We start from the raw sequence: 26051 nt of genomic DNA on the forward strand, positions 1-26051 counted from the left end.
AAAAAAAGCTGTTCTTGGATCAGTTCTACTGTAAATATGATGTTATGGCCTAAGGGAAACTCGAAGGCCGTTCCTGCTCTTTGCTTTTTGACTTGTATTGCTGTGTGCATGCACGCATTTTCTTTGCATGGCTTTAGCGTAACTATTCTCAAAAATCGCGCTATTTTCTCAGAACTGCTTTCCTTACATCTTTTAATGGGAAAAAAAGAAAAACACCTGCCATCACCTTTAGCCTCTGTTAGTCTCTCTGCAATTTTTCATTCTCTTTCTGTTTTCCTGTCATGTTTTCTAATATGTGCGCTGTAAGCGAGTGATGCAACACTGTTTTTGCTCGCTTGCAGTGTCTTTGTAGTATCCGTTCTGTTTATAAAATGCTTCCTTTTGTCTGTACCATGTACCTCGACCAGGAAAGATTCGGATGTTCACGGCCCCCTTTTTACAGACAGCTTGTTTAAATGGAACAATAATGAAGCAATACCTGTTGTGAACTTTCCTATTTTATACAGTTATAAAGCAAAACTTCAATTAAAAAAAAAAAAAAAAAAAAAAAATGCCCATGCAGAGCAGGAACATGCATTTAAAGTTGTAAAAATCCCCTTGTATCATAACTGTGAGCAATTTCAGAGAGAAAAATGAAACAATAAACTCATTCACTTAATAGGATGATACTAGTGAGTGTTCATATTTGTATGTTACTGAGTGGGAGTGTTTATCAGTCAAAAAAAAAAAAAAAATATATATATATATATATATATATATATATATATATATATATATATATATATATATATATATATATATACATATATACATACATACATGTCCATGACTGATATAGGCCAAAATTATTTGGCATACATGCACATTTTCTGAAATTAACTTTTATGAATCAAGAAACTGATTTATTTTCTGATTTAAGTAATCTACTTCAGCTTTACATGTTAGACATTATTCTCATTGTGATGGATAGTATTTTATTTTGTTACAACTTAAGTGAAATATTATAGTTATAGTTTATATAGATGAAAAATTATAGTTATACATTTAAAGGGGTGATGAACTGAGAAATCAAATTTTCCTTGAGCTTTTGACACATAAGACGTCATCATATTATAAGACTATCCTGTAAGTTTTAGAGCTGAAAACTTCTTTTTTTAGTCCAATAAAAGCTTTCATTGACACCAGACCCAGCAAAAGACAGAATTTTCAAAGTGGGGATCTATAACGTCAAAGGGCAGCAAGCACCGCCTCCGCAGAAGATCAACGTCTACTTCATCACTGCCTGTTTGGCCCCGCCCACCGATTTGAGCATGACATGCAATAGAATAGGTAGCCTAAGTAACATAGGCCTATGTGGTGCTAAACCAGATCGAGCTACCAAGCAATAAACATGCCGTTGAGGATTACAAAATATTGTGGAGTGCCTGAACTCGACAGTAATGCAACATGTAAGTAACTGTGTTAATTCTAATGCCTGATCTGATATGTAATGATTCATGTACAGTCAGATGATCTTTGTCTGTGTGTCAGTAGGATGAAAATCTGTTATTTAACGGTGATTATATAAAGAAAGCGATTAAAGAAAGCCCCCTTTGCAATCGTTGGAGAAGCGCGCGCTGAAGCTGTCAATCAAACAGCATGAAATCGTGACTTACGCGCAAATCTCACGTTTTATTCAACAAATTTCTTAATGGACCCTTCGCTAAGCCCCGCCCTCCTTAGTTACTGTTGCTACGCCTGTTAAGCTTTCGAGCATGGCAAGTCATTTACAGTATGTATGCACTTGTGTCAGACATTTTCAAGGAGATAATTAGTAATTTTTGGCGAACAGGTGAAATATCTGAGAGAGCAAGACAAAAGGGGGACTGCAGTGTGCATTCAAGGGATATATCCACGACATAATATGCAACCGATTTGAAAATAATTTGATCAAAATTGAAGCTAAAGCTCCCAGCGCGAGCAGCAGCCGCCTCATATGCTGACATTTCAAATGGGAAACACACAATTTATTGAGGGAAAGCTTTGTTCATCCACATAAGGTTAAGTGAAATTTGCGAAAACCTAATAATAACCATAAGTCTTGTGGAATAAACACAAGACGTTAGCCTGGCCACTTTGCAATGATAACATTCTCCCACTTATATTTTTAGCAGGCCAGGCTAACGTAACTCCGTTTTGCCTTTGATCATTTTATTTCACGTCCAAATATATGCATTATGAATAAAGAACCGTCATTATTTCCAAGCAAAGATGTGCTGAGTTAGCTAGCTTGCTAACCTACCCGTCAGAATGTCCTACCTGGGCTTACTGCAAATGCATACATCAATATTATATCATTGTTGTCGTGATAAATAATACAAAATTACTGTATTTGCATTATTGTAAGGGTAGGTTTAATGTTGGGGTAGGTGTAGATGTTAATAAAGCCATAAACCATCACGCTGGAAGCACAATCTGATAGGTAACGTTAGCATTTTTCGGATTTTGCTAACGTTACCCGCTGTTTCAATCGGAGGTAGCAAAATCTGACAGGGTAGCACAAATTGTCAGAACACCGGCATTTCTCCCCTTGGGTTTTAGGTTTCGGGAAGGGAAAAAATTCAACCAAACCAAAAAATTCAACCAAAAAAATTCGTCCAAACTTTTAGGATACCGGGTATCAGGTTAACACAATCCATAAGCTCAACGCTTCTGCATGTTCCCTCGCTCAAAAGCTTGACAGATCTCCCGCGCCTAGTAACGGTTGCTAAACCACGATTGGCCTGTGGCGGTTTTCGGGCGTGGCTTAGCGAAGGGTCAATTATATCGCGTCTGCACTGTTAGTGAAGATGAAAGCATTTGTTAGTGTGCAGAAATTGAGTTGCAATAACGAGATCACTGCTTTCATGTGCTCAACAACATGTCTGTGATCGGCTACACAGTGTTCATCACTGCAACCTTTTATGCCACAATCTAAATATAATGCCATAGGTCTAAATGTAATGCAATTAACACTTTTCACCATTAGTTAACCTTGACAGCTGTAATAGTAAAAACGCGCTAAAAGAGAGAGTAATACTTAGCTATTTCAAATGGCAAGATGTTAGTCAATCACAGCAGTGGGTATAACAGAGCGTTCAAATCAGAGGGCTAAAATCAGGGTAGGAAAAATGCCTTTTATTTATAAATTGACAATTTTGGATGTCAAACCCATACTAACCTTCTAAGTGCACCCCAGGAAATATTATAAAGCAATAAAACTAGGGATGGGCGGATCGATCCTAAAGTATTGATACTTTCGATACTGGCGTGGTATCAAAAAGATTGATTCTCAAATGGAAGTATCGATCCTATCTGTTTTTTTTTTTTGTTTGTTTTTTTTTGGGGGGGGGGTATTTTAATAATAGTAGTACGCCGTATATTATTTAGAATTTACTTAAATAGGAACGGCAGTGGGAACTATATCTTCTTCCGCTGTATCTCCGCTTGTCGAGACAGTGTTCGCTCACTCTGTCAAAGACAAGCAAGCACGCACAGCGCAGGATTTTAAAGGGAGACGAGTGCGTGGCTGCGGTCATGACTGAAAGAAAAAGAAGCATAATCTGGAGTTATTACACTCCAGTTAAGAATGATGAAGCTTCGTGTGACGTTTGTCAAAAAACAATACGCCACACTTTTTTCAAAAGCAAGAGATTTTGATCAGTCAAAGAAAAACAGGCTGAAGAGGAGAAAGTCAACATTCACTTGTTTCATCTCAAAAACCTATAAAGGAAAGAAATGTAGAAACGTGACAATTATTGAGAAAAAGTTTGTGAGACATGTTACATTTTTTTTTTGTTATATTTTGTTTTTAGCCTACAGTGATATCTTTGTTCATTTAATTAATAATGTTCAGTATTTTTTAATAAATGTAAAAAAAAAGAATCATGTCAATTGCAGTTAATTTAATATTAATAATGATGGCTATCAAAAAACAATATAAAATCACTCACATGAAAATATTTAATTGGAGTATCGGTATTGGTATCGATATACAAGTTAACACAACATTTATAGATTTTGAAGCCTAAATAAAGTCGTCAGATATAAAAGGCTAACAGTAGGCTATAAACGGACTACAGCACACCATGGTCGCGGATCAGCGTTGTCACCACCAAGCTTCCTCAAACTGTAATTAAAAAACAACTCTATTTAAAAACATGCTTGCTGATTATGATCTGTGCTGTTATGAATACTTTTCCACTTTTTCATGAGAAATGCGGTCCAAATGTCCTGTTTTTAATGATGACGTCTAAAGTCCCCGCCAAAGGAAGTAGTCCCTTTTAGCAATTTGTTAGCAACCACCGATTTTAAGACACAGTAAAAGTTTAAAAACTCACAAGTTGGTTATAACTGGTGTGTTTTATGTCATAGATCAAAACGTGAAAGTATTTAGAGGCTTTGTTAACCACAGACCTTATTTCAGGCGATTTAGCAAAAACCCATTCAAAAACCCATAGACTTGACTGCGTTGGAACCGGAACTCCTAAAATGCTAACTCGCTTCCGGGTTTTGCCTACAAAAACGCGTCATCCCTGGGGCACTCTATAAAACAACGCAGTTCATGACCCCTTTAATAACTGCTGACTGCATCACTGGGACTTTTCACCGTTTGTATCACCCCGCTTATCTGTGCGTTCAAGACAGATTCGACGTTGTGAAAAGTGATGAAATGTATGTTTTCAATGGTAATAAGAGTTTTTGTCCTAACCAGTCACGACAGCGATTTTAAAATGATTTAATTTTAGGTCACATATCAATTTAATAGCCATAATGAAAGTGACAATTGATAATTTACCTCAGATCCTGTAAACCCGCCCACCATACTGTGTTGCTCGCGGACGCGCGACAGTTGAACCGATTCGACGTCGTTTGGAACAGATGTAAGTCACTCAATATTAACTTTTTGATTATTGAACTAAAAGCGATATCACACCACTGTGTATGGCCGCATCGCACGTGCTGATATTAGAACAGGAGTGTCATTTTTCTGAGGGTTGTGGCGAGGCCTGGGCGATAAAACGGTATCGATATTTATTGACGGTAGGCCTAAGTCTTTATCGATAACGATAGAAAAAATGTTCGATATAACTCTCTATTGCTTCACTTAAATGCGTTAAAATGTAAGCAGACATGAAGTTCGGTTGCAGGAACAACTCAAGCTCGCTCTTTCCCTGGGTCACAAACACATGCGCTACGAGTGACACAAACAAGTTGCGAAAGTTGATCAGTTGTTCAATTGCTGTACCTACCGGCGACGAGGAGATTGTGAATAAAAAAGGACATATCAGCTTGTCAATGTGGCAATTTCATGGTCTCGCAGTCCAAGACCATCTACATCAAAGTTCGTCTTGAGAGAGCAGTTGTCATGTCAGCTGCAGTATCTTTATATCTGTGTTACAAGTATTCAAATTATCACAGAAATACTGAGATAAAAGTTCAGATATAAACACTAATGTCTATGTTATTGATAAAATTGAGCAAATCAGCTTCTGAAAGAAACTTGGCGCTGAAAACGACGCATTTATCGATTATATTGTTTCACCGACAGGTGACTGTATTTGACATTGAATCTTCATTCAACAGATTTTCAAATAATGAAAATAAATAAATCAAATAACGATTCATTCATCCAGTAATGAAACAAGAGTCATTATGAGTGAGTTATTGAATCAGACATCAAAAAATATATTTTTTTTCAATAATTAATTCAAATAAATTGAAAATTTTAAAATAGATTGCAGCAATTAATATTTTGTCAGAGCCTCTAGTAAATTACATGTTATTTTGTTTAGTTGCCGTTCAGATCTTAGTTTGACAAAAAAAAAAAGTTTCTCAATTTATCCAGAACTGTGCAGCTCTAAGTTTCTTAAACACTTATTTATTTAATCTTCATATAAAATATAAAAAAGATTTGTTTACATTTATTATATTTAAATTTTTATTTTATGTTTTAATTTATTTAAAATTATTTGTTTGCCTTAATTAAAAATGCATTGGTTAAATTCAACCTTTTATTTCTATCAATACTAAACTATGAAACACATGAAAATATTTTTTTTTAGCTGTATCACCCAGCCCTAGGTTGTGGCATTGCATGATATAGCTAAAACTCAACAGCTAAGCTTATTTCAGGGCCCCATCCTATCTGTCAAATACAGTTACACTTTTGTATAGTTTACCCAATCTGAAATCAGAAAATGTTTACACTGACGAGCATTTGTCAGTTTTTGATTTGACATGGATAATCTATTTTAACTTTACTGCCTGTGAAATATAAACAAGCAAGTGTTGCCTGATATCTGTACAAGATCGATCACTGAGTTTATTTAGAGCACAAAGTAGTTGACCATTGTGCTGTAGGCCTACATATCAAAATGAAAACGCATCAAAACATATCAAGAACATAATTAGTAATACAATAATGGTGTTTATCATTTATAAGCCATTCCAAATAAGAATGTTTCCTCTTTCTCTCTCAATAGGCTAAATCTTAAATGGTTTGGCAGGCTGTTCTATAGTTTTGGTCGTGCAGTAGCAAAGGCATAATCGCCCTGGATTTTAACATTGACATTGGGACCTTCAAAAGTTTATGGTCAGATGATCTCAAATGTCTAGACTGCGAATTAAAAGTCAAAAGGTCAGAAAGATAAGTTGGTGCCAATCTGTTCAAAGCTTTAAAAACAAATCAAATTTTAAAATCAATTCCATCATGTACTGGCAACCAATGAAGGGGCATTAAAACAGAAGTGATGTGATCATATTTCCGAGTGCCCGTAAAAAAGTCTAGCAGCAGCATTTTGTACCAGTTGTAACTGATTTATATAAGAGCTCCTGCATATAATGAATTGCAGTAGTCAAGGCGAGAGTAGACAAAAACAAGTATAGCTTGTGCAAACTCTTTAAAAGATAGAAAGCTCTTAAATTTGTCTAGGAGTCTTAATTGATACAAACTTGAGAATTTGTTCAATGCAGGGTTTTACCTTTTTGTTTGTTGAACCTGTATGATAAATCATTAAAGGCAAAATTCACTTTTACATGCTGTTTGACCATAAATGTGTGTCGGCAGTGTGTGAGCAAAACCACCCTAGAATGAGAAAAATCCACCCAGTGGTTTTTTTACAATCTCAATAATTCATAAGCACTGTCTCAGAACGCCCTGTTCTAAGATTGCTCTCACTGTGACGTAGAATTGCGCTAAGCCCCACCCACGTGGTTTGATTGACAATCTGGTTTTGGCATAGACCCTGCCGTCGGTGATCTGTCAACCATCCGCCATTGTTTCAACGACAGCCGGTAATGTGTCCTAAGAAACATAAGTGTTCTGTTGTTGGATGTAATAATGAACATAGTAGTTTTCACTTACTTCCGACATCAGAGCCACTGAAAACGCAGTGGATGGATTTTATTTACGAAGGAAAGGCGCCACTCAAAATTCCAAAATACGTTTATGTTTGCGCGAATCATTTTTTGACTGACTGCTTTGAGAACGAGGGTCAATTCAAAGCAGGTCTTGCTTCAAAGTTAATCCTCAAGTGTGGATCGTTGCCTACTGTTCGCGATCCAACGTCACCTCCAGAAGAAGTAAGTGTATTTAATGTTTTTTGAGCAAATAGTCATTTCAGTCGATGTCAGCCAATTCAATAACAAATGCGTCTAAAGTTGTTGTCGTCGTCGTAGAATGTCTGTGTATATAATTTAAACCTTGTTTGTATAGTGTGTATCTAATGTACTAAGCAAACGTTATCACAGCATTTGTGTTTGTAGTTTCAAAAAATTGCGCGAACGTTATCACAGTGTGTGTGTGTTGCACTTCCATAATTGCAAAAGGGGCGCGATTAAAACTCTATAAGTACATAAATGTATCAAATAACCATTCAGAGACGTCCTGCTCCATTTTGAATTGTGTTTCTTCTGCCGGAGTCTCTTCATCATCTGGGTCTGATTCCGGTTCAAACATGTACGGCTGAATGCCATATAAAACAGCGGGTCTGTCATTCTCAGCCATTCTGCTTCTACCGACTGTTTATTGCCATAGGTATGCAAGTTACGCCCTCATCCAAAGGCAGGGCGGGGATATGCAGCTCATTTATATTTAAGGTGGTACACACCCAAACAGCTCTTTTTAAAACAGGCCCCAAAAATGACATTTTCAAATGGTTATAATTAGGGCTGGGCGATGTATCGAATGCTTTTGTCACACGCACTTATTCAGTAAAGCCGGTTCCCTGATTACCGCTAAATCGCCATCACCTGCTTTCAAATGGAGCGGCGTTTAGACCGAGCCGTAGATCACTGACAAGCCACGCAATATCGCGTTCAATGTCGACGGCGATTCATATTGATATTGAACGCGATATTGTGTGTCTTATCAGTGAACTACGTCTCTGTCTATTAAATGCCGCTCCATTTGAAAGCAGGTGATGGCGATTTAGCGGTAATCAGGGACCGGCTTTACTGACGAAATGCGCGTGACAAAAGCATTCGATACATCGCCCAGCCCTAGTTATAATAAATTAACTGTGGGGTATTTTGTGCTGAAACTTCACAAATACAATCTGGGGACACCCAAGACCAATATGACATCTTGTAAAAAGGGGCATAATAGGTGCCCTTTAAATTCTGACAAACATATTACATTTAAAGGTAAGGTAGGCAATTTCGGAGAGGCTAGCAATAGCAAGCTAACTTTGAAAGCATAAGATCCCACCCTCCCTTCAGAGCAGAGTCTGCAAAGCTCCACGAGACTGCATTAAATTACCTCATCTTGAAATGACGGTATGGCATGAACGCAGCATAAGCTTGTTGTTTTGGTTCAGGAGGAACTGTAAAAGGTGGCTGCTGTTTGTGAGGTGTTATGTCTGTGCGAGCAGGTGCGCCGAGGTTTGCAAATACATAGCTTGACAGGTAGGCAAGACATCCTATCATTGCATTTGGACTTTTTTTTTTTTTTTTGGTCCTGAGACTTCCACACAAGATATATGTACATTTAGACCACTTCTATTATCGATTGCTATCAGAATATGAAGAGAGTTGTAACCAGTATAACAAGCGAAAAACATTGCCTACTACCCTATCTTTAATGACTAACTTTTGTATCAGATTTTAGGTTATATTTTGACTTAATTTTATGTTAAAAATGGTGTACTTAAAGCTAATGTTCTGTAGTAATAATTTGTTTGCTGCATTAAGATGATAGTTGTGTTGGATTTATGCATGATGCATTGATGTGATCTCATGAGAAGACCTGCTCTGTGTAGTAGGCTATAAATCATTTTTTTATTATTAGGTTACTTACAGGACTGGAGTCTACATCTCTTCATGTGAGTGAACATAAAAGGTAATGTTCATTTCATTGTGTGATATGTCTTAAGTTAGTGAGTGCACCATTTGGTATTTCTGTAACAGTCTCACACACCCCTGCAGTTTTATTCCCTTATTAGGAGTTTGTGAATTCTGCAAACCAATGTTTTTATATATTTTCATCAACTTTTGGTGTTTCTTTCAAGCCTGTTAAGTTCTTTATTTTCTTTTTCATTTATTGTACATTTCGAAGTTATGAATCAGAAAGCAGTTTAACAGCATGCAGTTCTCTCAATAACTAGAAGGTGGCAGCACAGACTCAATTTTAAATTAAACTAAGCATTACCAAATCTGCCTTTTTCTCATACATTTCTGCACTTATTTCAGCTCCAGCTTAACACACAGTACTTCATATTTCGTAGGTAGATTAAGCATATATGTATGTGTGTGTATATATATATATAAAATACACACACATAATAAAACCAAAATTTTTTCAGACACCGTAAACATTTAATTCATTAATACAGTTTATTCACTATAGTTTAGTTTAAAAAAAATATGACAAGATCTCGGAGTTAAACTGTTATAGAAAATTAATCTTAATGGCACTTGAGCAAAACATTCAGGTCAAAGTGTCCACATTTTTAAATCAATTTTACGGGGAGTCCACTGTATGAAGAATTTTTGGGTATAATATGTCACAGTTTAGTTTATTTTGGTATCCTCACTTACATAAGTGTCCTGCACCTACTAGTAAAATATCTGAATAATTTTTGGTTTGACTGTATATATGTGTGTGTATATGTATATATATTTACATAACTTAATTGTGGTGTACTGCTGCTGTTTGGATAAAATTTTAGATACAAGTTTTGTTTATATATAACTTTATTTGCTTGGCATGAGACAAGATAAAATAGCAAATTAAATAATCTCACATCTTTAAATAGAACATGTCCTTGTTTATCTCTATTACAAGATTAATCTATAATAGCTTAAAATAAAACAATTATGAAGGGGAAAAAAAATACACTCTAGCCTCCCACTTTAGCCAAACTCTGTACAAAATGGCATGTTTAAGTTTGGGGAAACTGTTGTCCACAAATTAACACAATTTTAACATACTTTAGGTCGATAGCTATAGCCACACAAATGCTGCAGCATTTAATGTCAAGCTTGTGTCCATTTAAATGATTTTTAGAATTCATGAAACTGTCCACAAAGCTCAACTTCAGTCAGTCCATCTTTTTTTTTTCCAACAGCATTTCCTTTTCACATTTCCTCAGTCTTTCCATATTGTCTTAACATCTACACATCCATGTCCTTTCTTCTTTGTGTATTTCCTTCTATTTTTCCATCTTTTCCTTTCACACACGAGAAGTCACTAGCAGTGAGCGTAGTCTGCGCGTTAACGTTGCCTCAAGCTCTTCCAGAAGAGAGTCTTTTCCAGACCCGCTTCGTGTCCCGGACCCCAGGATCAGCGCCCGGAAGGCTTCCCTCTCCAACAGACCTGCCATGTTCTGCAGGAAGAAACCTTCACAGTATGTAATAAGCTCCACTGCACCATGAGCCTGGGGAAAAAAATAAATAAAATAGGCAATTATTAAATTGCTCATATCCTGTAAAACATATTTTCAAAGTAAATATTAGCTAAATGTACCATAATTTTGTCATCTTTTCATTTATTTTTGTTTATATATATATATATATATATATATATATATATATATATATATATATATATATATATATATATATATATATATTAGAGTGGAGCAGGTATAACATCACTTTGTAGGCCAAAACGCGGAAACAAGTTAGCATTTTAGCACTTCCGATTCCATTGTCCTAAAGTCGGTCCATTTTTTTAATGGGATTTTGGTTAAATGGCAGAAATAAGGTCTGTGGTGAACTCAAGCTCAAGACAAATACACGAGTATTACTGCACTCGTGACTCTTTTTTTTTAAGCTGTTACATGTCTTGAAAAAGGCGGTTGCTAACAAGTGGCTAAATGGGACTACAGAGGCTGTCAGGGACACATCATCATGCCGAACAAGTAAGCACAGTTTGCTTTTATAGCTTTGGGACATTCTGGGAAAATGTTTTTGGTTAAAAAAATAAAATAAAATTGAACTTGTGGGACCTTGGCGTAGTTCATTTTATAGATTATCATGGATTCATGATCCTACCAAAATACATTTTCCTCATGACAAAGGAAATGTGTTTGGTCAGTTACTATTATTTTACATTCAACATTATTCTGATTTTTTTTTATGGCATGTGTTTGTTTATAATTGTAAATTGTATATAAACGATTCTATATTTTTACCTTAGCAGTTTGGTAGATGTTCACAGCATTGTCAAGGTCAATGCTCTGAGCGCAGAGAATTTCACAATGCCGCTGTAGCGCCCCCAGCTGAAACAAACTGGCTGCTGACAGTAACTAGAGAAGGGAAACAAGGGTGAACAATGTCTTATTACTTGCTTCAATCTACAAAAATATTTTACTGGCCAAGAAGAATCTCAACAAATGTTAAAGTTTCTTCTTAAATTATTGCAGGTATACTCAGGAGGATCCACTGCATGAAGAATATTTCCTTCCAGTTTTAATGGCAAAGGCCGTACTTTACTAGGTTGGACTATATCTTGTCTTACCTCCAGTAACTCTGAGACGCCCATCTTCAGAGACTCTGTCCCCCCGCAGTACAGGTATGACATCATCATCTGGATAAACACAATAAGATTGTGATTAACTCCTGATAACATCTTGGAACGCCCTGTTGTCACAGAGCCCGCTGAATGAGGGTTCATCTGATGTTACCTGGAAGATGTTGTACTTGACGTTGCTGATCTCAATGTCTTTGCGTGGCTGAGTGCTGTCCGACCCATTCAGTGCCAACAGAGTTTTGAACCTGATAACAGAGCAAACATCCTTTATTCATAACGGTTCCATCGTTTCAAAACATATTTACTTTAGAGATACGCGTTACAAGATAACACATTTATTTTGTCACTAAGGTAACAGGCTCACCTATCGGATGCGGTGAGCAGCAGAACCCCGTGAGCATAGAACGGTTTGCCCTCCACTTGGAACTTCACGTCAGACATCTCTGGGTTATTCAGGAAGTGAGGGTCTGCGGAAAGAGGAATACAAGTGCAATGTGTGCTACCATGTAAATGAAAGTGAAATCACTAGAATCGGTAACAAACACACTTTAGTTTTTGCATTTTAAATCAATGTTGGGTAATTATTGTGGTGGATCTAATGGTCAATGTTGCTAATTCATAAATATAACTGTACTAAGATGGAGTGAATTACCAAGTTGAGCAGAGAGAGCTGCCTTCTTTTCTTGGATAGGAGGAAGTGGAGCAGGACCATAACAGTGACTAAAAATGATACCCAGCTGTTGGATTATTGCCTCGTTCTATAGAGAAAAAAGAAAGAATTAGTCAGAAAGTAGTTTTAACTAGAGACTAAAGATGCATCAGAGGTCACGTACTGAGTAGGTACTACATTTGAATTTACTTTGCGACCGTTAAAGTACGCTATGTGTACTATGAATGAAATTCAGATGTGCTACATCCACCATGTTGTTACTGTCACGTGACCTACAAGCGTCAGTTGCGTCAATTCACTTCCATTCATAAATCCCCTCCCATGGCCTCAAGGGATAGAAAAATTTCCATTGAAAGGTGTCAGAATCTCGCTGGAAGTAGTAGGTCAGGGGTGCCCAACCCTGTTCCTGGAAATCTACCTAACTGCAAAGTTTAGCTCCAACCCTGATAAAACAACTGAATCAGCTAATTAAGATCTTCAGGAGCACTTGATAATTACAGACAGGTGTGATGAGCAGGGCTGGAGCTTAACCCTGCAGGAAGTTCACATACTGTCTTCAGTAGGTATTTATTTTGAATTAGTAATTACATCACGTCCAGCCATTACCAGCGTCAGTTGTGTTGCTTCACTGCCATTCACAAATATTCTCCTGTGGCCTCATGGGATAGTAAAGTGTCCATTGTATGCACACTTCAGAATCTCACTGGAAGAAGCAGGTCATCTAGGTACTTTTATGAATACTACTCTTTTGAGTACTGTGAGTTCGAACATTCTTGTCATACTGTTTTCACCTACTATATATTAAGGAAGTATGCAATTTCGGATGCAGCGTAAGAATTATTTAAGGCCTCTTAGCACCAAGTCTGAATTTTTGCGGCTAAAATTTTTAGAACACAATGCATGTCAAAAGTTTACATACCCTTGGTTTTTTAATACTGTGTGTGGTTACCTGGGTGATCTACGACTGTTTTTTTGTTTTGTGATGGTTGTTTATGATTCCTTTGTATGTTCTGAGCAGTTAAACTGAGCTCTGTTCTTCAGAAAAAAAATTCTCCAGGTCCTGCAGATTCTTCAGTTTTCAAGCATCTTTTGCATATTTGAACCCTTTCCAGCAGTGACTGAATGATTTTGAGATCCGTCTTTTCACGCTGAGGACAATTGAGGGACTCAAACTCAACTATTAAAAAAGGTTCAAACATTCACTGATGCTCCAGAAGGAAACATGATGCATTAAGAGTCTGGGATGTAAACTTTTTGAATTTCATGAACAGAATAAATTGTACTCTTTTTGTCTTCTGGGTAACATGAAAGTATCTTTTGTAGCTTCCAAAGGGCAGAACTGAATTAAAAAATGTTCTTTAAACAAAAAAACTTGCACATCAACCGTGGATGAGAACGTGTATGGAAATGATATGCAGATGAGGTTATGCATAGTAAAACTAGGCGTCGTAAGCTCCATATATGGTGATGTCGGGGAGGAGACAGGGTGGAGATGCACGTACACACAATCTTCCGCTGACTGGGATTTATAAAGGGATTTGTGCGCAGGATCTGGCGTACGCATGGTTTTATAAATCAGATTTTTTTTGTGCGTACGCAGAATCTAGCTTTTGCGCGTACATACACTTTTAGGATGAAATCTACGCAAAGTTTTATAAATGAGGCCCCTGGAGGATTTTTCTGAAGAACAGAGCTCAGTTTAACTGCTCAGAACAAACAAGGGACTCATGAAGAACCATCACAAAACAAAAAAGACCAAAAACAGTTGTAGATCATCCAGGTAACCACACACAGTATTAAGAATCAAGGGTATGTAAACTTTTGAATGGGGTCATTTTTTTCTCTTGTGGACTTTGTGTAAACAACTGTTATTTGAAATAGTTTATTAAGGACAGTACTAAATAAAAAATAAAATGATTAACATTTTTGCAGATTCTGCAAGGGGTATGCAAAGTTTTGAACTCAACTGTGTATGTATATATGTATTTATATATAAGATTTTTTTTTTTTTTTTCATTGTTGCATTGTAATTTACCTTGCTATTTTTCAGGATGTTAAACATCAGAGGAAAACCAACGCAGACCAGTTCCTCACAGTAGTCCTCCTCTCTGATGGAAAGGAAGTCACGCAAAAGGGAGAGTGTGACTCCAGCTCTGGACTTTTGCTGAGCACTGCGCAGTGACTCCAACCATACATGAAGCTTCCACGGCACTCCTGCAGGATCACATGATATATAGAGAATTGTTTACAAATAAACAAATGCTTCCTAAATAGCTCTGCTTTTTGTATCTCTCGCAGAAAACCTGATAATGAATTTGTTAAAGTGTTACTCTATGATATCATCTTTACTATGTGTATTCTCTGTAAATAATTTATGACTGTTGTTAGATACTGTATGTGTCTAACTTACCCAATGATCTGAGCTCCATGGTGACATCAAGGTAGCCATGCTCTGCGCTGTAAAATGATGCCTCCTGCAGAGCTTTCATACGGGCCTTACACAGCTTGGGCAGGGCATCTTCTGACACCAGGCTGAGGTTAGGGGATGGAGGAGGGGGTAGAGAATGTCCGTTCCGGCCAGACGCCCGCGTCTCGGCCTCCACACCCTCCGCCAGGATCTCCTCCAGTGAGAGCACGTCTTCCCTCACCTTCTGAGGCTGAGAGAGGAGCTTCCTTAAAACATTCCTGGAGAACATAGTTCTCAATTAGTTCATTGCTGGATGGATGGTAGACAGATTGATAAATGGTTGTCTGGATAGATAATGAATGTTTGGTCTTATTATGGATAGACAGTTTGATAAAATGGATAGCTGGTGAACGATTATACAGGGAGATAGTTGGATATGATAATAGCTGGCTAGGTAGAACATAAATGACTGGAAAGATAGATATTTTGAAACACAGCAGGTAGATAATGGGTATACAGATAGCTGGAGAGATCATTAATGCAATGATATAAGATAGAAAGCTAGATGGATAGATAGCTGGTGAATGATTAGACAGATTAGGTAATGAATGATTTGTCAGATAGGTAGATATATGGTTGTCTTGATATATACTGAATGATTGGATAGACAGCTGGCCGTATGGATAGATAGACAGGCAGAGATAGATGATTGACTATATAGATAGAATTAAAAATAATCTGACAGATACATATAGAAGTGTAGATGCTGGATAGATGATCATGATGATGATATTGGCTAGATAGAATATGGATGATTAGAAGGATTGACATTCTGTAGATAAGCAGTGTCATAACCTACATATTTGCTAAATATGAACCCATTATGAGGTAATGCAGCTGTGTATTTGTCATAAGTGATCATATTCAGAGTTGCCGAGGGGTGAGTGTACTTGAGCTGTGTTAGGATGATGGGAGGTATTACCTATGGCCATGGGCGGCAGCATGACTGAAGCAGTTCATGTCCTCATAGAGCGATGATGTCAGTGTGTTACCGTCCTGGGACCTCAGCAGGGGATCTGCACCCCGCGCCAGCAGTAAACTAACCATCTCGTAATTCCCTGAGAGGTTGCGAAAGCAGGAGAGTGACCAGAGGAGAAGTAAAGGAGAAACAGATGGTGAGATGTGTAGAATAAATGAGAGAGAACCACAATAAAAGAAAAGATCACAATTCATGATCATTACTGTAATGATCTTGGAAGGGTCATGTCTTAAGGAATCAACTTTTCCTTGATCATTTGACATAAAAGAGCTTGATGTACTATGAAAACATACTGTAACTTTTAGAACTCACAACATCTTTTGGCCAAAATCGATTTAACTCTTTAGATTTTTGACAACAGAAAAGTGAAATATTAACATTACCGCCCACATTTACAATAAAGATTGCCTATTGAAGTTCAAAAACTTGGACTGCCTAATCACAGTGAGGTATTAAGGATAAAGTAGGTTAGATACTGTAGGATAGATGGTGGTAAAGTATACCAAACATTTTACATACTAAAGGTAAATCATAAAGACTCCTTTGAATGTTGCAGAAACTCTTGTTAAATGCCCCACACCAATAAAATGTTTTTAAAAACCAAACATTCTGAACTGTGGCAAAACACCATCTTCCTGACCCAATTCTGTCAACTCTCCTACAGTTTGTGGCCTCTACAGTTTGGTTCTGGTCTGCCAACACATGGCCATATTTTTAGGGATTCCTGTTTGGGATGGGAGTGACCAGCCTTCCCTGGCAGGCGGTAAATCTGAGCTGGTGGAAGTTGGGAGAGGCTGATATGAGTAAGGGAGTTGTGCTACACACACCTGCTGCAGATGCCAGCTGAAGAGGTGTCTCGGCATTGCTCTCCTGTCCGTTACGGACGGCTGCTCCTTCTACATTTGCCCCGGCATCTAATAGAAGCTGAAGATACAGACAAGCATGTATGTTAAGAAAGTAACAGCAAAAATACTGCTGAATATAAACACGAGGATGAAACCTACAACTCCGGTGACCTAATGTTACACGCCTTACATAAATAAGTATATTCAAGTGTAATAAAGTATATATACTTTAGTATGCTTGGCTTCTCCTGAAAAATACACAAAGGTTTAAGTATATTTTTCCTATACTTGTGTACAGTAAAAGTTAACTTAAAGTCCTGTTAAAGGATTATTTAAAAATGATACTACTTTAGAAACGGCATAGTATACTTAAAGTACTAAGCACATTGTTGAGTTAACTTTAAGAAAACTTTACAATTATACACTCAGTAAACTACACATTTTGACTTTCATAAGCTAAAAGTGGGCAAAAAGTCTATAACTAATAAAATAACACTTAAAGTTAACAGTATAGTTTCAGTACAAAAGAAAAACTTAAGTGCAATACCAGTAAACTTTAAGTACACAACTACTTTACATCTAAGTACACTTAAAGGTGCCCTTGATTCAAAAATTGAATTTACCTCGGCATAGTTAAATAACAAGAGTTCAGTGCATGGAAATGACATACAGTGAGTCTCAAACTCCATTGTTTCCTCCTTCTTATATCTCATTTGTTTAAAAGACCTCTGAAGAACAGGCGAATCTCAACATAACACAGACTGTTACGTAACAGTCGGGGTGTACGCCCCCAATATTTGCATATGCCAGCCGAAGTTCCCAACGTTATGAAAGGGTTACACGTCTGGATCTGCACAGCTGAATCAGACTAGGTAAGCAAGCAAGGACAATAGTGAAAAATGGCAGATGTAGTGATAATAACTGACATGATCCATAATATCATGATAATTTTAGTGATATTTTTTTAAATTGTCTTTTTTTAAATGTTTCGTTAGCATGTTGCTAGTGTACTGTTAAATGTGGTTAAAGTTACCATCGTATTCAAAAAGTTCTTTGGTTAAAGTTACCAAAGAATACCAACTGTATTCACAGAGACAAGAGCCGTCGCTATTTTCATTTTTTAAACACTTGCAGTCTGTATAATTCATAAACACAACTTCATTCTTTATAAATCTCTCCAACAGTGTGTAATGTTAGCTTTAGCCACGGAGCACTATCAAACTCATTCATAACCAAATGTAAACATTCAAATAAACACTGTACTTAGCGATTAGACATGCTGCATGACGAACACTTTGTAAAGATCCATTTTGAGGGGTATATAAGCTGTTTGAACTTTTTTTTTATATTGTTTAAGGCAAGCGTGAGCTCTTGGGGCGTGGAGCACCAGATTTAAAGGGGCCGCGTACCCTGAATCGGCTCATTTATAATGATGCCCCAAAATAGGCAGTTAAAAAAATGAATTTAAAAAAAATCTATTGGGTATTTTGAGCTGAAACTTCACAGACACATTCAGGGGACACCTTAGACTTATATTACATCTTTAAAAAAAGTTCTAGGGCATCTTTAAAAGTACTCTTTTATAAAGTAAACTTGGAAAATATTTACTTAAATTTAACTAAGTATACTTAGTCAGTAGTATCACATCTTCCTAATAACCAATTGTGCAAAAAAAAAAAAAAGTAAAACAATGTTTTCCAACACTAGTTAAGTGCAAACCCTGGCCTGCAGCTGATCAACTCAATCATGTGACCAGTGAAACATTAGGCTTGTTCGAGATGCATCGGCGCTGCGCAGACCGATCGGTGTATGACATCAAAGTACCGTTCAACTCCTTATGCTTTTGAATCACTCTCGTGGTACTTTGATGTCATACACCGATCGGTCTGCGCAGCGCTGATGCATCTCGAACAAGCCTATTGTTTGTAAGGAAGACTTCAGTCAGAAATATGGATGATCTATTCACTACACTAAGATTAGGTTTAGTATTTGTTTCAGTTTTGTGACTAGCATGACCAATGAAATCTTTAGAATCGGCTTTGGGGTTTGCACTTAACTGGTTTAGGCAAATAAATTAATAAAACAAGCAGTTTACCTGCACTACTGATATGTGTCCATGTAACACAGCGAATGTAAGCGCCACCCAGTGGCGGCTGTCTTGGTGGACTGAAGGGTGTTTGGGAGAGCAAACGGGTACCTGAACACAAAAGACTGTCAGCTTTCTTACGGAGCCATTTCCATTTCTTCACAAAAAACATTCTAATGAAACAGTCTAACAAATAAGGTTAGGGTTTTTATTTATTAATAAATGTTCTGCTGGCTTGTCCTTGGCAAATCAATTCAAGTAATGTAGTTCCCATTTAACTTGTTATAAACAGGCCTTAACATCCAAAAATAGTGACTGACTAATATAGTAACTGGTGGTACATACCGCTACATCCAGATTGGCTCCAGCATCAATCAGCATCTGGACTAAAGCTTCGTCTCCAGCTGAGCAGGCGTACATCAGCGGGGTCATACCCTGCCACAGATGCAGAAAGAGCAGAGTTTGACATCTGGATCCAAAACATGATATCAGTGTAACAGAGTGATGCATAGTTTGGTCTTAGTTGCTGACAGGTGGTGTTAACGTCTGGCTTGCGGTTCTGATCTTACGGTACCTGGTCATCCATGCTGTTGACACCATCTGGCCCCAGCAGCTCGATGGCCTGGCCAATCAGATCGGTGCGGCCACAGTTGAGCATGCGGAAGCCCAGGTCCAGCTGGAACTTATCTGTGGCGGCTTTGGCATCCAGCCGCCTGAAGGAACTAAAACAGCACTCAGGCCTACAAAAGACAGAAGAAGAGTTAGAAAACACACATAAATGAAAAGGAGGACAGTGAGTGGAATGAATGAGTGTGAGTGAACAAATAAGTGAATGTATGTGTGAGTGAGTAAGCAGAATGAGTGAATAAATAAGTGAATGAATAGTGATGTGGAGTGAGTGGAATGAATGAGTGAATGAATGTGTGAGTGAATGAATGAATTAGTAAGTGATTGAATGAACAAATGAATGTGTGAGTGGAATGAGTGTGTGAGAGTGAGTGGAATGAATGAGTGATTAAGAGTGAGTTGAATGAGTGAGTGCATAAATTATTAAGTGGAATCAATTAGTGTGCAAGTGATCGGAATGAGTGAGAATAAGTGAATGAATGTGTAAGTTGAATGAATGAGTGAATAAATGAGTAAGTGAATGAAGTGAATGAATGTGAGGGTGAGTGGAATGAATAAGGGAGTTGAATGAGTGAGTGCATGAATGGATTAAGTGGAATGAATGAGTGAATGAATGTGAGTGAATAAGTTAATGAATGTGTGAGTGAATAAATGAGTAAGTGAATGAGTGAATAAAGAAGTGAATGAATGTGTGAGTGAATAAATTAGTAAGTGAATGAAGAAGTGAATGAATGTGAGAGTGAGTGGAATGAATGAGTGATTGAGGGAGTTGAATGAGAGTGTGCATGAATGGATTAAGTTGAATCAGTGAGTGAGTGAATAAGTGAATGAATGTGAGTGGAATTAAAGAGTGAATAAATTAGTAAGTCAGTGAGTGAGTGAGTGATTAAGTGAACGAATGTGAGTGCATAAGTGAGTGACTAAGTTAATGAATGTGTGAATAAATTAGTAAGTGAATGAGTGAATAAAGAAGTGTATGAATTGAGAGTGAGTGGAATGAATGAGTGATTAAGGGAGTTGAATGAGTGAGTGCATGAATGGATTAAGTGGAATTAAAGAGTGAGTGAGTGAATAAGTGAATGAATGTGTAAGTGAATGAATGAGTAAGTGAATGAATGTGAGTGGAATGAAAGAGTGATTAAGAGTGAGTTGAATGAGTGAGTGCATGAATGGATTAAGTGGAATCAATGAATGAATGTGAGTGGTATGAATGAGTGAATGAATGTTTGAGTGCATAAGTGAGTGAATAAGTTAATGAATGTGTGAGTGAATAAATAAGAGAATGAGTGAATAAAGAAGTGAATGAATGTGAGAGAGTGGACTGAATGAGTGATTAAGGGAGTTGAATGAGTGAGTGCATGAATAATTAAGTGGAATCAATTAGTGCATGAGTGAGTGAGTGAATGAATGAGTGAATAAATATGTGAATGTGAGTGGAATGAAAGAGTGAGTTGAATGAGTGAGTGCATGAATGAATGATTAAGTGGAATCAATTAGTGCGTGAGTGAGTTGAATGAGTGAGTGTGTGAATTAATGTGTGAGTGGAATGAATGAGTGAATAAATGAGTATGCAAGTGAATGAGTGAGTAAATAAGTGAATAAATGAGTGAGTGAATAATTGAGTAAGTGAATGAGTGGAAAGAGTAAGTGAATGAATGAGGAGAGGGATAGTGCTTTCATGGGTGGAGTGCTGTATTTTCCTGCAATGTTTTCAAATCATTAAGAATAAGCCTTGACATCAGCATGAGGATCAGTAAAAATCTGAGGCTTTGCTGCAGCTCTTTGCCAATGTTTTAATACAGTCCGATGGAAAGTCGCATATAAGGAGGCAGCATGAGATCATGTCTAATACCATCAGCTCTGCGACACTTTAAGTGCCTGTGTTTTTCAGCGTTTAAAAGTCTGTTGACATTTTAAAAAATAGATTTAATTAATCTAACAAGGTTGTGATAGAAACATTTGGAACAGTAAATGCAATAAAATATACACTCGGAAAACAAGGTCACCACAATTGGAGAACTTGACAAAGCACCTTTAAAATTGGATGCCCCTTGCTTTACATGAATCATCAATGCAAATTATTCTGAATATATACACACACACACTATCTTACAGTAGCTAAGGTATTTAGAATGTTGCTAGGGTGTTGCTCTACGGGGTGTTCAGAGTGTTTTTCATGCATTGCTATGGTGCGGCTTCTGGGGAGTTTTTGCTGATTGTCTCTATGTTATCCTGGTCTCTAGATTTGGCTAATGTTCCTAAATGCAAGTCTAGGATTTAATTCACTCATTGTCAGTCAGGATATGTTTTATTATTTTAATGACTTACTTCAGCAGTCTGGGTTCGCAGTCTAGCCCAGGCAGGAGTAGCCGTGCTGTCTGTCTGACATCATCGCTGTCCACCAATAAGCTGCGGCGATGCTCCGCGTGAACGATGGCCACACGCATCCACTCCATCAGAGGAGGGAGGAGGAGGAACGGCCTGGGGTTTGCAGAAGAAAAGAGCATGTACTTTACAAGTTTGTTTCCAATTCTTTGTTGTTATTAAAGGATTAGTTCACTTTCGTAACCATTTTTCATTGTATTATTTGTTGTAAGCAACTACAATGGTTTTTTTGTATGCTCATGATGATACTGACAGCCATTAACTGATTTCAGATTTGGTATATAAAAATTTGTGTAAATAGTAAAAAATAAATAAATAAATAAAAATGGCCTTTTATTGAAAAAAAAAAAATAAAAATAAATCCAGATTTGTCCTCAAAAGTGAGCTAAATCTGACAAAACCTCATGTAGGGACGCCCTCATATAGGAAAAAAAAAAGTAAAAATGTAAAGTTTTCTTTTATCATTAGGGTGTGGATTAGAATAAATCTGTAGTAATATTTAATATTGTTTTTATATATAGACACTATGCCCTTATTTAGATGAACACGTAAGCATTTTTACCAGAGGCTAGCGTATTTTTCCAATTGTTTTTTAATGGGAACGCAGATTTTTAAAACATCAACTTCACCTTTTCAGAGGTTGAGACTTGTCAAAATTCAGAATTATTATTGCGTAACAGTCTTGCTCTGGGTCCAGTAAACAGCCCATATCTGTCCTCATGTGAAGATTTTGTCAAGAAGCTCGCACACATACAAGCATTCATGTCTCCAGGGAGTGGCAATGAGCTGCTGAAAACAAGACGACTTCAGCAGCTGTATCTCATTCTCAGCGTGAATTCTTTGATATGACAGGCTGCTGAAAGACGCGGGCCGTCTCTGTGAAAGCTGCGCTCTGTCATCATTGCACAAGGCCTTCTTTTACAAACGCTAGCAGATTTAGTGCACTGTGGCCCAACTTGTTTTACACAACTGACTTGCTAAACATGCATAAAATGTTCAACTTTGAGTAAAACTATTGATTGGAATATCTCACTTCCTGTTGGGTTTTCAGATTTTGCACCCAGGGACTTCTGTAGGTATTGGGCTGTTAGATGCGTCTACCAAATTTCATATCTGTGAAATGTAGCGTGAGGGGCGCTTAATTGAAATTTTCTAGGTGGCGCTATTGAGCCATTCTGAAACCCATATCAGATGTAAATTTTCCACTTCTGATGCATGTGCAAAGTTTCATAAGTTTTCGAGCATGTTTAGGCCCTCAAAAATGTGATTCATTTCAGAGAAGAAGAATTGACCCAGCAATTACAATCGGGTTAGCATACTAAATATTGTATGCTAATATACTAATATTCAATTTATAATTATTATTATTAATCCACATCATCATCCAATATTTAAAGGATTAGTTCACTTTCAAATAAAATTTTCCTGATAATTTACTCACCCCTACGTCATCCAAGATGTTCATGTCTTTCTTTCTTCAGTCGAAAAGAAATGAAGGTTTTTGATGAAAACATTCCAGGATTTTTCTCCATATAGTGGACTTCAATGGAGCCCAAAGGTCAAAATTACAGTTTACAGCGATCCCAGATGAGAAATAAGGGTCTTATTTAGAGAAACCAAACCATCGCTCATTTTCTAATTTATTTATTTATTTGTTATTTATTTATTTTATTTTTATGTTTTAACCATAAATGCTCATCTTAAACTCTCTTCTTCATCTTCTCTATTTGAATTCCAGCAGTGTAGACACTGCTAAGTGTATTACTGCCCTCCTCAGGTCAAAGTTTAAACTAAATTGTCATATACAATATGCTAGTGCAAGTATATAACAATTTAGTTCAAACTTTGACCTGTGGAGGGCAGTAATAGAGAAGAAGAAGAGAGCTAGTTTAAGATGAGCACTTATTGTTAAAACCTATAATATTTTTATTGTTAAAACTTATCCATATATATATATATATATATATATATATATATATATATATATATATATATATATATATATATATATATATATTAAGAAAATGAATGATGGTTTCTCTAGATAAGACTCTTATTCCTCGTCTGCGATTGTGTAGAACGTTTTGAAGCTCCAATGAAACTGTAATTTTGACCTTCAACCATTTGGAGGGCTTTGAAGTCCACTATATGGAGAAAAATCCTGGAATGTTTTCATCAAAAACTTTAATTTATTTTCGACTGAAGAAAGAAAGACATGAACATCTTGGATGACATGGGGGTGAATAAATTATCAGGAAGATTTTATTTAAAAGTGAACTAATCCTTTAAGTGTTTTGGGTTCTAAAAACTGTTACTGGTATTATCATTGTTCAGTTTTACCATAATCAGTTAGCTGTATTTAGCATCCAAGTATCATCAGCAGGCACTGATACAGGTCCAGGATCCCATTCTCAAAATCCTAATCTAATCTTCTAAGTGAAACCAGCTCATACTGCTGGTGTTTCATAACGTCTCCACAGTCATCCATCCCCTCAGAGAAAGTGAGCCTCACATCCGATTTAGGGAGATACCAATGTGAAAGTTTGTCCCCAGAGCGCTCGATGCACAGCAGGAACACAATGACGTCAAATAAAAAACAGTCATCCCGCCGAGAGTCTGTCAGCCCGGCAAGACATGCAAATGAGACGCACTGTGAGGAGCGTGAAGCTCATTAAACACACAAGATATGCGCAACAGAGAATCTAATCTCCTGAGACCTACAGACGCGCTCAACCACAACAAACAGATCAACTTTGCAGATGACAACTTGATGGGAGCCATTTTGGTTCAAAAGGAAAGACAATTAAAATTCTGAAGTCAGCTTTCAAGTGTGAGACATCTGAAGGCAAAGCTAAATTTACAGATGCTAAATTTAAATCTTGAGGGAAGATACAAAAAGACACCACATCAAATTATTATTTGTCAGATGTTTTGCAGGTGATTAAATCAGTTCGCATAGTATTCTCAGTGTTGCCACAATGGGCGCTATAGAGCAGTAGTGGACATCAGGGTAAAGTATAGTGTCTTCTTCTACAGGGTTAAAGTTGACATGTTTATAGCTAGCTTCATCAGAAATAACATGTTTGGTGAAATGACAAACATTTGAAGGGAATTTTATCGCCCCCTTGAGTACAGAGGTTTGTACCCCTACAAGACATGCGTTAAAATGGCAGTACAGTTGCAATACGTTGGCCAAATATTCATATTTATGTACTTGCATATATAATTTTTCTGGCATTTTATGTTTACATTGGTTGCTGTAGCTATAATTGGAAAAGAAAAAACAAACAGGGGGAAAAAAAATCATGCTGTTTTGTGCACTACAAACAACAGATTTGTTTAGGACATGCCAAAAATCTGATTTTATCTGCCTGTCTGAACAAAACCAAAGATAAAACTAATAATGTATTGCAAGCCAGGAGCTGTAATGCCTACAACCAGAAAAACAGATGAGGTTTAGTAACATTTGTTTGACTTGTGGTTGTAAAACAGCTCAACCTTAATCCAAGTGTAAGGAAAGATCTTCATGGGAAAGTGAGGGAAGAGGCGCAAAGAAACACACTTAATAACCACATACTTTCCCTAAAATAGTTTAGAAGAGCATTTTAGTAGCCTACTGTATTGATCAAGGGAATTTTCCAAGTGCCAAGGCTCTTAAAACCACTGTCAAGACTAATAGATTGCAGCCTGCTAAGTATGTTTACTTTGGTCGCTCAAAGGACGGGGTGGATGGTGTTGGGGAGTTGATATCTGTGAGAGCATATAAGGATTTGATTGTATATCTGTAAGTGAGTGTGAGTGTGTTTGTGTGGAAAAAGATATAATTTAGTACACTAAATGAGTCTGAAACAGGAAAAGTTCATGGGGATTTTTCCATACACTTCCATTTTTTCACAAGCAACGACGTTGTACCAGTTTCCTATGGAAGCCCGTTTCCACCACTAAATAAGAAAATAAAAACAGTATTTGCAACTTTTTATCTCAGAATTTTGATTTTTTA

The 26051-nt window shown here is 37.0% G+C and overlaps 1 protein-coding gene across 3 annotated transcripts in view; it reads right to left on the reverse strand.

Annotated features, from left to right (window-relative positions):
• Positions 1-10196: 10196 nt before the first annotated feature.
• abtb2b (ankyrin repeat and BTB (POZ) domain containing 2b) overlaps positions 10197-26051 on the reverse strand; it is a 67216-nt gene continuing 51361 nt past the window's right edge. For all 3 annotated transcript variants that reach the window (XM_067379830.1, XM_067379828.1, XM_067379829.1), the window contains exons 4-17: positions 21995-22147; positions 19614-19779; positions 19385-19474; positions 19049-19150; positions 16936-17032; positions 16052-16187; positions 15073-15347; positions 14698-14876; positions 12645-12750; positions 12357-12459; positions 12147-12237; positions 11981-12049; positions 11655-11768; positions 10197-10895 (exon numbers count right to left, since the gene is read on the reverse strand). In XM_067379830.1, coding sequence (XP_067235931.1) covers positions 10692-10895; positions 11655-11768; positions 11981-12049; positions 12147-12237; positions 12357-12459; positions 12645-12750; positions 14698-14876; positions 15073-15347; positions 16052-16187; positions 16936-17032; positions 19049-19150; positions 19385-19474; positions 19614-19779; positions 21995-22147 — 1885 coding nt within the window. In that variant the 3' untranslated portion in view covers positions 10197-10691. The remainder of the gene's footprint in view (positions 10896-11654; positions 11769-11980; positions 12050-12146; positions 12238-12356; positions 12460-12644; positions 12751-14697; positions 14877-15072; positions 15348-16051; positions 16188-16935; positions 17033-19048; positions 19151-19384; positions 19475-19613; positions 19780-21994; positions 22148-26051) is intronic.

This window comes from Chanodichthys erythropterus, chromosome 24, assembly GCF_024489055.1.
Source record: "Chanodichthys erythropterus isolate Z2021 chromosome 24, ASM2448905v1, whole genome shotgun sequence".
Classification (NCBI taxonomy): domain Eukaryota; kingdom Metazoa; phylum Chordata; class Actinopteri; order Cypriniformes; family Xenocyprididae; genus Chanodichthys; species Chanodichthys erythropterus.